General features: G+C 37.0%; 1 protein-coding gene across 1 annotated transcript in view; it reads right to left on the bottom strand.

Annotated features, from left to right (window-relative positions):
• Nucleotides 1-13,368, bottom strand: part of LOC127430580 (protein Niban 2-like) — a 36,346-nt gene that overhangs the window by 9,104 nt on the left and 13,874 nt on the right. The window contains exons 5-8 of the mRNA XM_051680439.1: nucleotides 12,645-12,812; nucleotides 4,921-5,036; nucleotides 1,329-1,433; nucleotides 449-611 (exon numbers count right to left, since the gene is read on the bottom strand). Coding sequence (XP_051536399.1) covers nucleotides 449-611; nucleotides 1,329-1,433; nucleotides 4,921-5,036; nucleotides 12,645-12,812 — 552 coding nt within the window. The remainder of the gene's footprint in view (nucleotides 1-448; nucleotides 612-1,328; nucleotides 1,434-4,920; nucleotides 5,037-12,644; nucleotides 12,813-13,368) is intronic.

Here is a 13,368-nt window from a genome sequence, read left to right as displayed (position 1 = left end):
AGGCATATCTTAAAAGGCACAGTTCACCCCCACCCCAAAAAAATTGGCATCATCAAGATGGTATTTTATTTTAGAGAGATTCAGCAGAGTCACAAATTTCAGTCTGTTCCTCACACATAGCTGTTGTATGGCTTCAAAATACTTGGAATATAGAGCAAAAGTCAAATGGACCACTTTTGTGCCAATTTTGTGATGCTTTTTTGTAATTTTTGAGTCCCCATTCAAATGAACTGTATGTAAAAAGAGCAGTCTGGACATTCTGCCGAACACTTCCTTTATTGTTCCACAGAAAGAAGAAAATTTCTACGAGTCTCTTAGATTCAGTTTGAAAACATCTGTAAAATCTCAAAGTTAGTATGTGCCATAGATCTCACATTACACGTACAGAACAATATTTGTGTTCTCTGTAGTTTTGTAAAAGATCAGTGTTGCTTGGTTGTGCTCTTACCACGAATCTTTCCAGAAACATGCTCTTTGGATGTGATTATTTGGTCCATATCTGTGCGTAGAGCAGCGTCCAGGTGGGGGCGCTCCACCTCACACACCTGCACCATAGCTTCATGCTGGGTTCGTGTCTGTGCCAGCACCTGCCTGTACACTGCATCAGAGATCTAACAGAGTAAACAAGCAATAAACAAAGCTAAGAAATTGTAGCACATAAACACACACACAGACTGCAGTGTGTGCTTCTGACAGGCCATTAATGCAACAAACAATCTTCACAAATCAAAAGTGTGGTAATGTTTGAATCGTAATCATTTCTTCATTTTCTAATTCAAAGGAAAACACTAGTTTCATCTAAACATTAAAGGAGGATACCTTACAATTATAATAAATGTAAATCATGAATTCATCTAAAACCAGCCTAAACTGGTTGGCTGGTCTTATCAGTTTAATGTAGTTTTAGTTGGTTTGAGGTGGTTTTCCAGCCTGACCAGATAAAAGGGCCCAAAACACCTCTAAAACAATTAAATTGACCAGCCAGACCAGGGCTGCGTTTCCAAAAAGCATAGAAACCTTAAACTGATCGTAGAGACCATTGGCGCCAATGATCTTTAAGCTTGTGATGCTTTTGGGAAACGCAGCCTAGGTTGGTTGACCAATTAAGACCAACTGACCAGATTAGGCTTGTTTTATTTTTTCAGCAGGGATGTAGCATCTCAATTCTCTATGTATTGTAACAGATACCATTAGCTGCACGATGCAATTGTAACAATAGTTAACAATAGTTGTCACAAAATTTGACACTTTGTGATGAACTCTCTGAAATACATTGTGTACATATACCTGATCTTTAACAAATTACAAATTTTAATATGAAAACCGACCAGCATCCAGTCCTTCTGTCTCTGTTGCAGTTTTCCTTTTAACCTTGGTACAATCATATTCCTCAGTTCAGGGTGCAAAGTTTCCATCACAAGGTTGGACAGAATCTAGAAACAAAAAAGATACAGATAAAAAAGAAAAAAGCATTAAGCCTGGAAAAACATTACGGTGTCGTTCCACTACAAAGTACCGTTTACATGATCATGTGGCACAATTTGAATACTTCTTAAGAAACTGATCAGACAGCTTTAGGGTATCATTATCTATACTAATAGCCCTGTGGTTTTGCGTGAATATCTCCAGTAACCATTTCACAGATGGCACATTATAAAATGTCAAAAGATTAAAGCTGAATTGTGTAACTTTTTCAATGTTAAAATACCTTCTCCTATCCCATCTTAATATACAGGGACAAATAAAAGCCATTTGTAGATTGATTTCCCAAAAAGGTTTATTTTTAAAGCTTTTGTCATGTTTTTTTTTAGTACACTAGCAAATACAGTAGATGGTCACAATGCTAACAAACATGGACTCCAATTTTGAAATCAACCAAGGGATGAAGCAATGAGGATGTTAGTATATGAGCACACATACAAACCAAAACACCGAAACATTATTGAAAAAAAGGCCATAGGGTCAGTGGGTGGGGCTTCGTTTTCACAATCTGTCAGTGATTGTATGGCCAAACGACTATTAGCTGATCATCTGTAAAGCGTCCGGCCACACCATGTGCATGTACAAAACTAACACCTCTAGGTCAAACTAGTATCTTTGAGTAGTGACTAATTGATTTTAAAAGCACTCAGAAGCTAATCACATAGTTGCATTTATTCAGATAGGCTTGGCCTTGGTAACCGCTATAAACTTTAAGATGAAGTTAATTAAATCCCCACTGATTTCCCAGGTTTCTCTTAAGTTCATCATTTATTTAGCAATTTGATCAGACAATAAATAGTACAGGATTGTGCACCCACTCACCCGGTTTCCTTGGTAACACAGGGACCAGGTGTGCATTAACACCACACAGACCCCCTCCTAGGAAAACAAAAACAGACGGCCCATGCCCAGCAGTAATAACAACCCACACGCCTGTTTCCTCTGTCCAGGCTGACCGTGACACTCTGAAACATAAGGGCTGTGTGAGGAGGATACAGCCCTCCAAAACTAATCACCATGCCTCACACGCACACAATACCTTCTTTATTTCCAACTTGTGCCACTTTCCCCTGGTAAGAGTGCAAGAACAATGGCGCTAACCTGCTTAACACACACACACGCACGCACGCACGCACGCACGCACAAGCACGCGTGTACTTTTAAATGAATATTCCTGCTAAATTGTAACTTAAGCTCTCAAACTTAATGCCTCAAATGCTATTGCATCTGACAGAAATTTTACCACAGAGATTGATGGAGTATCATCGTTTAGCTTTTGAAAACAAACTAAAACACTTGTTTACAATAATTCATAAGTGACATCAATAATGTCAGACGACACTGGGACTCGGATGTCTTGTGACCGACGGCAAGTCTAAATATTCCAATGTGCAAATGAAATTTGAGAGATAACAATGAATACCAGCTTAAATATCAATCTGTTCATCAAGGAAATAGCGTAATTGCTTGGAACATTTTTACGGTGCTTTTGGTCATTTCTTTTTCTTGACAACTCCAGTTATCATTTACTTTCCTTCTTCTTCCGTGTTCAATGGAAGATAGAAATTCATACAGGTTCAGAGCAAATGAGGGTGAGTAAATGAAAGAATTTTAATTTTTGGGTGAACTGATGCTTCAAATTGTATTTTTTGGGGGTATTCCTTTAAGACTGAATGAAGTAAATATAGGAGAACACTCAGGGCAAAATAAATCAAATAACACATGAGTGATAAAACCAGTCTAACCAGAAGAGAGTTCTTGACTGTTTGACAGTTTCAAATGAACAAACAATTCTGTCTTCCAATAATCCTAGTGATCTGGTTGCTGCCCATTAATATGGACATAAAGGGGAGTTGTAACAAATATGCCATAAGCCACTGATTCATATCATGGGAGTGTGTAGGTCGTCTGTAAATCAACAGGACAGTGTATTCCGTTAAGGGGCCATATTCACACTTTTGTCCCCCAGGTCCATTTCTAATAGTCAAGGTTTCTTGCGAAATTATTTAGTTTTACGTGAGCATTTTTATCCTCTCTCTGAATATGGAGAGAAACAGGCTTTTTTTACTGACTGTTTTGTCTACTTTAAATGACCTCTTTTGTTGTTTGCTAACCTTTTTGCACATGGGAAAAAGAATGGGAATAGTAAAAGTAAAATGTCCAGACACGTTGTGATAATGAGAATTGGATGGTAAAAATGGCTTAAATGGTCCTAAATGCAGGCTTCATTTTCTTTATGCAAAATTTAGTTTCATAAATTTATTGATTTAGGGTTAAAAAACTGATCTCAGATCCATAACTCACTCCTGTAATGACACATTCTCGGCTGTCTTTCTGCTCTGCGGTTTAGGCGTTATTGAGGGTTTAGGCAGATCCAGATCTTAAATACAGAGAGCTCAGTCTCTTAATGGAACATTGAGCTCGGTTCAGGTCAGATGGAAAAATAATACTGTCTTTGAGTGAGTGAGTGAGTGTGAGAGAAAGAAAGAGAGAGAGAGAGAGAGAGAGAGAGAGAATTCAGAAATTGTTATGGTTATAACGTCACTACTCTGAGCACATTGAAGTCAACATGAAACAATGTTTGCAACCCATTTAACATCAATAATGGCATATATTTATATTTTTCGCACCAAAAGCAATCGTGCCACTTTAGAAGACATTAATTTGACAGCTGGAGCTGGATGAAGTTTATACGGACTATCTATTCTGTTTTGGAGCTTCAAAAGTCAGATCACCATTCACTTGCATTTTAAGGACCTACTGAGCCAAGATAGTATTTTTCTAATTTTGTTCAAATGTGTTCTGGTGAAGAAAGAAATTCATATACACCTAGGATATAATGAGGGTGAGTAAATGAGAGAATTTTCATTTTTGGGTGAACCAAAAATACAGAAGCAAAAACAGCCTGTTTATTTCCAAGTATAAGAGAGAGGGAGTAAAATGGTCATGTAAAACTAAATTACTATTAGAAGTGTTGGTGCAAGAAACTTATGATAATAATTGGACTATTAAACTACTACTACAGAAAGTTTATTCAACCTCCCACCTGTCTGGGACACAAGCCTGGATTGAGAACACGTGGAGGAAACTCAACTCAATGATCCGCAGAAAAGTGCACAGGGATGAACACAGTAAGAACACACACTCACTCTTCTGTAGGAAGGCTCTGATTGCTCCTCCATTCTCAATCTAATCAGTCCATTGCTATGAGTTAGAGTTGGAAGTCTATTGTCTTTTTTGATAGCATTCAAGACTGCCTTAAACTCTCCAGATACACTGTAGAAGAAGGCGACAGCAAGATTTGGGCTCTGAAGTACCACTATTATTGGAACTTTTTATTTGCAAAGCAGCCTGTTCTGCATGGAAGATGCAGACAGGTGTCAGATGTTGTTTAGTACTGCTCAGACATCCCAATGAATGTAATTGACCTTTACTGACCTGTGCTGGGTTACCACACATCATGTCCCAGGTGCCGTAGTGACCCTTAGCCTGCCTGTATAGCCGCAGGGAGTCAGTGAAAGCCGGTGTTGATACCTTGCACTCTTCTGACAGTCCTAGAAAGATAAAAAAAAGACAGTGTCAGAAGTTATTAACAGCTGTTGCGATAACATGTGAAAGGGGGTTGTATGTTTTCCTGGACATTTTTTATGTTATCGGTCATGATATCATCAGTTTTTAAAGTTTAGCAAAAAAACAAAAACATTTGGCAAAAAACACAAATTCATGCCAAAAATATACAATTTTGACAATCCTGCTAGAAAATCCAGCTAAAACCATGACTAAAAAGGCTGGTAGGGATGAGAATGACCTGGTAGACCATCTTTGTTCAAGTTGCAACTAGCAATAAGCAAACTACCATGTTACAAAAAATAAAAAAATAAAAATAAAAAACAGCTTTATCACCTAAAGCTGATATGACCTGAAAGAATGGAATCTCGGTTCAGTGAGATTCAGTGAAAACTATGGCTACCACCAATCAGGCAGAGAATTTTAGGAGAATCCAGCAGACCTAATGTGACAAGACAGTTAGGAAAAAGATTTAAATAGAGATATACAGTAATTATATGGACTACACTGAATATGACTTCCATGGTCATTGTGCTTTTTTAGCCAAACATGTGAATCCGAGTCAACTGATGGGGTCCCGTTTTTTTACTGGTTTTACAGTCTACATGAAACAACATTCACAACACATTTTACTTCCTTAATGTGATGATTTTTTTGGAATTGACTGGATTTTACCAATAATTTCTCTTTGAAATAACATGCACAGATAGATTTCACAAAATAAGACAAGAACTATGCATTATATTCTGTAAGTCAATAGTGTAAATTTTGTTGTCGACTTTAAAGTCAATCTGAGCAGCTTTTATTTTAGGTGATCTGAGCTCTCTGTGTCATTTCAGACTAAGATAACCTTTTGGAACAGCTTTCCTGTTGCCAACAGGAAGTTAGAGTGGGATCTATAGTTACACAGACAGACATGGAAAAACAAATACACAGACATGAGCAAAGGCAAGCTGCACAAACAATCATAAGGCAGGAGCTGGTGATTCAGAGTGTCTTTGCAAGTATTTATCTGTGTGTACAGTATACGTGCTGAAGTGTGTGTTTCGGATTGGCTGTATTTAAGAGAAAGCCACAAAGACAGGAAGTCAGCAGTGAGAGATGGAGGGATGGAGTGTGTAAGAGTCTGTCAGGAACAGGAAACACACTCAATGTCCATTTTTCAAAAGATACTGCGAGAGAGAGAGAGAGAGAGAGAAAATGGAGGAAAGTAGAACATAACTAGTTTTTCTTGGCCTGGGACCCATGAGAAAACACTAGACGCATTTGTCAGCAGTCTCCGTGAGAAAGTCCCTAGAGTTCTGTGCTCGATAAAACATTCTTGTTTTTAGAGAATACTGTATCTCTTGAATTAAGGTTCTTTTTCTGAACCGCACTAGCAAATTTTCCTCTTGATTCAAGCGTAAACCACAAATTTTTTTATGCTTAATGATTTGTTTAAAACAAGAAATAATTGCCAATGGGGTCAGTAAAATAGCTAATTTAATACTGAATAATAAATATTTTGAATATGCACTGCTAAAATCATTGTCTTAATCAGTATTTTCCCCTTGTTTTCCAGAAAAGACGCCTCCAGTAAACCCTTAACATATAAATACCTTAAACAAGATACTTAAAGCAAAATTGTGCAAGTTATTAAGACCTGTTTTTCAGAGAATATTTCTTGAATTAAGTTTATTTTTCTTACCCCACTGGAAATATGTTTTTGTTCGCTTTGAGTATAAACGTCTTACTATCTTACGCAATTTTGGTTCCAGTTAATTTTTCTTATTTTAAGGATGTTTAGATATTTTTACTGAAAATTATTTTTTACAGTGTACATAAATAGTTTTCTCCCAAAACTGTTCTAATTAAATTGAAGGACTTGAATGTGGGTCTCTGTATTGTTGGGTGGAAAAAGAGCTGTAATCATTTTTCAGGTCACAATCAGAGATCAGCCCTGGCAAGCATTAGAAAGGTGTCTTGAGTAAAAATAGTACATATGGTAGAGTTTAGCATGGGTTGACTTTGGCACAGGCCTGTGCGGAGGTTAGCAGAGACTCCTGGGATGGCTGGTTCCCAGGTTTTCTCTGCCACTGCATATGTGTGTATTACTATTGCATTCACTGGAGAATTTCCCTCTCAAGCATAAATAACCTGGACATCGTCAAGATAAACATCTTATCTGTTATGCATAGTATTTGTGTTACAATGTGGTTGCTTGCGAAAAGAGCCCCCAAGTCTTTATGATATTCTGTTCACCTAGATGACTCATGTACCCTCTTCAATGAAAATCCTATGGGACTTTTTCTCCCATTTTATTGCTAGCCAGGCAAAAATTGTAAGTGTAAATCCTTAGAAAAAGCACTCCACTTTTTAACAAGCAACATGATTTGAGGTACCATTCATGGCCTTAGCAAACAATGATGTACGAGTTACATGCCGAAGTGTAATAACATACAATGTGTGGAATGACACAGGTCATTTGTATACATATGAATGGGAGAAATCATAATGCTGAATATGTTGGCTTTAGGAACACCGCCTTGCAGTTAAAAGGGCCAATCATCTTTTAATAGAGACATCGCATGTCAGTTTTTATTGAGAGCTGTTCTTGTATCCATAGAAAATATGTAAGGTCCTGCAGGCTGCCTGCAGGCAGAAAGAAGATGGCCTCTGATTGACACAACTTGCCTTAAAGGGACTTTGGAAATATTCAATAGAGGTGTGTTCTTTAACACATTAGGGGTGTGTTCCTAACACTCAAAGTACAGAGGGCAATTTTTGGTCTTCAGAGGAATAGAGACAGAGAGCAAGGGTTCATTTATTGTAAGAGCTCACAGATGACATCTTCAGTGATCACATGTGGGTGCCACCCAGACAGATGGTCAAAGGGTGCTTATTACGTTGTACAAAGGGACTTTAGTTTAATTCAAAGCATTCTAGTTGGTCGTGAATTGCGACCCTCATTACACTATACAAAGCATAAAAAATGCTTTATTGGCTCTTTTGATACTTTGATTCCATATTCGAAAGTGACAATTATCTACTCTTCTATTTTAAACCTGTTTGTTTCCGTTTTGCCTTGCATCATGACGCCATAATGGATGTGATGACATGATTTCCAACTCTCCCAGTTGCCAATAGTTGTGTTTACATGGACACTTTTTACTTTAATTGGAATGAAATCACTTTTTACATGAGCGTACATAAAGTGATCGGATTGATGCGAGCGTTTATTTGTATCAAGCATCAGATCGGAACTGCTATTGTGACATGTGTACACTGAACGATTATACATCATTCCTCACCGTTTGAAGGGGTGTTGACTTTGAGCACATAAAATTATTTCAGACTTCTCTACAAATGAGGATATCATGTTACGCGTGACGGCTTGTAGTTTTAATAATCAATACATCATAAATAACAAAAAATATTAAATTCAAAATGTTCAAATATACCATCTACTCATTTTCCAGCAACAATTTAAACATCCAGCTTTGAAATATACAGCCTCTAAATTGAGCCAAGAGGTCAGTTCTATTTGCCTGCTTCATGTGATATCATATGACCTTGCTGCCAAATACCGTACAATATATGACCAAAACTCCACATACCTTGTGTGTGCTGCGCTGTGGGATGCAACAAAAGTCAGCAAAACTTTTATTTCTATTTATAAAGCTTAATAAAGTGATACTGCTGTTAACATACCAGAGCCAAAATCACAAAGTCAACCAGTGATGAAGTTGGAGAGCAGCAATTAAACACTTACATTTATAATACCACGGCTGTGTAAGATGTGTAACGATTGTAACATTGTATAAAAAAAACACTATAAAGTCAGTATACAGTATATATTTAATTGTAGGCTATACAGTATACTAACATTAGTCATTAAACAACACATACGATTTTGAAGCAGACTTCATTCACGCCACCAGATAACAATGTAAAAATAGTCATATTTACACAGCAAGTTATGGAAAATTCTGGATATTTGTAAAATTAACACCATTAACTATGCAACAAAAGAGACAACATATGCATGACAACATAAATAAAACACAATAGTAATAATTAATAATTTGCATAGGTTTGTTTGCCTCGTTTGCTTTCTGTGTTCTCTTTATGAGCTAAAAGCAGATCTTTCATATAGGTGGGATCATCACAGACATTTAGTAATATAGTGACCGAATCAGAATGAGAGATGTATACGATGATATACCGCTGGGTGTGTGCGCGCTCGCCGATCACACGTCAGATTGGCCGGCGTACTAAGATGACTCTTGAATAAAATATATTTAAATGAAATGTTTGTCTGTGAAAGTCAAATCTGGCAACATTTCTGCTGACTTCAGACATGTACACACTTTTCCTGGCACTTGGCATGGATCAAAAGGAACTTTTGGATGCTTTTACTGACATCATTTCACAGGTGTTTCTCCATTCACCACTGTAGCTTCTTTACGCTGATGGTCACAAACATGCCCACTGTGATGAAAGTGTGTCGTCGTGCGTGAAACGTCATGACACCATTACTGCGTCAGTAATGAACATGTGCAGATCGTTCCAGTTTCACAAAGCAATCAGATCAAGTGTTTACATGGCAAAAATTATCTTTTCAAAAGGATTAGAAAAGGTTTACACCACCCCTTACCATCCAAAAGAAATTTAAAAATAGGATGTGGCCAATTTAATCCGACTGACGTGGTTACATAAGCCTTTTTTTTCGGATTGAGATTCTAGTCTGATCACAAATGGATTACCAGTGTCCATGTAAATGCAGCTAATGAGACAGGCAAGACTACCACAGGCTGACTGAAAAATGACTCAAATAAAATTACTAGATTAACAAAATGCAACATTTGCATTAAAGCACCAGTGCGTTTCAATTTATAGCTCCTTTCCTATAGCCAGGACAATACACTTAAAACATGTATTGTATTCATATAGAGGCCTAGTTCCAGTTCAAATAGTATGTTTGGGGTTTGCTTTATCTCAGCTGCATGAAAGGCCTTTGTGCGTGTGATGGTGTATAATCCTGGATTTCATTCCATGGTGGCAATAAAACCAAGTGCTTCAAGCACCTGCTGTAACACCACAGATTTGCATGTGGTTTATGTTCTCTCCTCTGGAAACCCTCCAACCAAAACGCAAAGTTGTGCTCCCATGTTAGCAGAGCAACTGCCTCTAGTCATCATACTATTTAAGGTAATGGCTTCAGTAAAATCTTCAGAATTTTTAGAGCCCCTCCCTGCTGCCTCAAAGGCAAATGGTGTGTATAATTTCTAGCACTCATGAGCTGTCTGTTTTGGCCTGTTACAGAGTTAGGCATGGTATCTTACATCTAAGTTTTAAAAGGCCTGGAGGAAAGCCGGAGACTTCTGTATATCCCACAATGTCTGCTGTAGATATTGATCTGGGATCAAGTCCCTCATTACATGTTAATTTTAAATCAATATGCGAAACAGGTTGAGGAACAACACTTCCTCTTGAAGATCTTCTTGTTTTAGTAAACATGATTTAAAAATTGACCACAATTACTTTAGTGATACATTTTTCCTGGTCTTATAGAGCGCAACAGTCTGGTTCTGGAAGTAAAAATACCTTTCATTTTTTTCCCCATTGGGGAACTGATTTTTTTTTTATACATTATAAACCTTTAAAGACAGACCTACTGTGAGTTCAGAGGCTGATATACTTCTGCTACTGCTTTATTTCAACTACATAAAAAAAAAAAAAAAAAAAAAAAAAAAATATTATAGTAGAATTTGTGCTGAATATCTACACTATCCCATGATCCTGCAGAGAAAGATTAACCAATCAGAGAATTGTGGCAAAAAGAATGTGCCAAGAGCCCAGCAACATGTTGCACAGTGAATGATGCTCAAACTATTTATATATTTGTATATATCTGAATATTTAGCTATAACCTTAAATCGTGTTTATATACTTATAATCAACTACTAAACATCAATAGTTTTCTATTTTCAATCACTTTTAATTTGATTATGTCATCCACTACACGGGATTGTAGTGCATGCCCTCATGGAAAACATTAAGTACAGTCTTGTAACTTTGTCTTTTTGTTAGAGTTTCAAATACCGTTTTTTTTATTAATGTATTTTTTTTTTCAAATAAAATGTTGTAAATGTTGTGATTGGGCTTGTTTTGGTTCATGGCTTATAACTCTTTTATGAAGTACTTCATGAAATCCCTATGGGGAAATATAAGGGGAAAAATACTTCCAGAACCAAGTCGGCTGAAAAAGTGGGCAGGCAATGTTGCACTCTATTGTGCATGATTCATCAGAGCATATTTTTCCAAAGAAACAATGCGTTTGTAATCTTTCATCTAAGTGTAATACGTTCATCCGCCTCTAAAAACGAAACTTTCGTTTTTAGCTTAAATTGATAAATGTTAACCTATAGTCAAATAGCGGTTTAAACATTGTTTCAGGTTACTTTGTAGGTAAAGTGGCCTGTCTAAACTATTGCCAATAGTTGACACAGTAATTTAATGCCAGTTAACAAATGTAGCAAATGTTGCAATAACGAGATTCGAAAAAGAAGCATTCCCACTGTGATACATCAAGTGTCAAACTGAACCTTTAACATTCAGGTCTCAATTCAAAAAACCTCCTTAAAAAGCAGATGCAATCAATTTCCAATGGATAAAATCAAGTCAGGGCCTAATTTATTTTCTCACTGAATATCCTGTTTCTCTAATATTACGGTGTAAAATGGGATGCCAGTGTCATTTCATGTTGACTTAAATATGGGGCGAGATCAGTACTGGGAGAACAGCAGAATGTTTTCCATCATAAATTTTGCACAGCTACTGCAGGGGAATCAGTGGGAAGATAACATGTAGCTCCTGGCTAATGAGTGACTTAAAAGGTCCCACCTTTAATTGATCAATCTCTGGCTGTGGACAACAGGGAGGTCTGACTTTCCTCAGTGCAAACAGACAGGTGAGAAGGAATGCAAGAGGGAATTTATGAGTCTTCCATGCGACTGCCTCTTCGGGTCAGGCTGTGAGCAATATTGCTGTGCTGTTTAAAAGACACACCCCTAAATTGTATTTGGCAGCCTATCATCATGTACCAATGAGATACCGAAGTACTAGATATTCTATACTGGGGTAAATTATGTAAGGTAATTAAAGGAAACCTTTTGTCATTATTATTTGTGATTCACAGTAATTTGTACTCTTGTCTCAACAAGCCCAAATGAGGCCATCTCTTATCTACCCCAGTGCATCATGGGAAGGTGCTGACATGTGATCTGAGGAGGTTAGTTAACAGTCGATACCTGAAAGATTGTTTTCAAACAGGTTTCCAGGGTATAGCTCAATTTAATACTGGGAATTTTTAAAAAGGCATGTCAGAATTTCTGAGCACATGTTGCGAGAAATTTTCTCAGGTGTACTTTTGAGTGACAAGCAGGACATACAGACTGAAAGATGAATAAACAGAAAGATACAGAAGGATAAAGATAATACAGGCCTTTTTAAAACTCAGGAAAGCAGATTATCTCAAAGGGAAATAGACGTGGCGTAAATTTTAAAACAGTGTGACTTCTTTGTTTTGTCTTTTGTTTGTGACCGTGACTCACCATTATTGGTATGTCTCACACAGTCCTGGAAGACGGCATGCCACTTCTGCTGTTCTTTCTCTGTCATGACGCAGAAGTAGTGATGGCGTGCGTATGGATGCCATAGGATGAGGGGAAACTGAGTGGGACACTTCAGAAATGGAGAATTGCCTGCTTTGGCCTTTGTATCTAAAAACAAACACGTCATAAAATACATGCTGCTCATGATGGTCAAACACAAATTATGTCAAATTACACCGATTAGACTGAATAGTCTATATATATCATATATAGAGTGCTGAATTCAATTAAACAAATCCTCTAATAATCAAATAAGACCCTACCGGAGGAACAGCAATTCCTACAGGGTGAGCAATAGAAGTTGTACATTTCTGAGCGATTTTCTTTTCAATTCTCTTTAAATTCTTTTTCATGTTCTACAGGATCATTTTATTATATTAGGCCATGTCCACACTAATGTTTTCATTAAATCCTTTTGTTAGTTTTCTAACGTCATTAAGTATGCTATATTAGATTTCGAAAGTGTCTGTTTTTGGAGGAGGAAAACATTGTATTAGAGTGAATGAGACACGTAAACGTCACAAAATCAATGCTTTTTCAACTGAAAATGTATTATTATGGGCATTACCTTAGTCATATAAAGAGCTTTGTGTAAAAGAACAAATACTGTTTTGTGTTAAATTGGAACAAAATTTCCATTTAGAATTGTCTCCAAATTATGATC

The sequence above is a fragment of the Myxocyprinus asiaticus genome, chromosome 40 (genome assembly GCF_019703515.2).
Source record: "Myxocyprinus asiaticus isolate MX2 ecotype Aquarium Trade chromosome 40, UBuf_Myxa_2, whole genome shotgun sequence".
In the NCBI taxonomy this organism is placed as follows: Eukaryota; Metazoa; Chordata; class Actinopteri; order Cypriniformes; family Catostomidae; genus Myxocyprinus; species Myxocyprinus asiaticus.
This window is presented reverse-complemented; position numbering and strand designations above follow the sequence as displayed.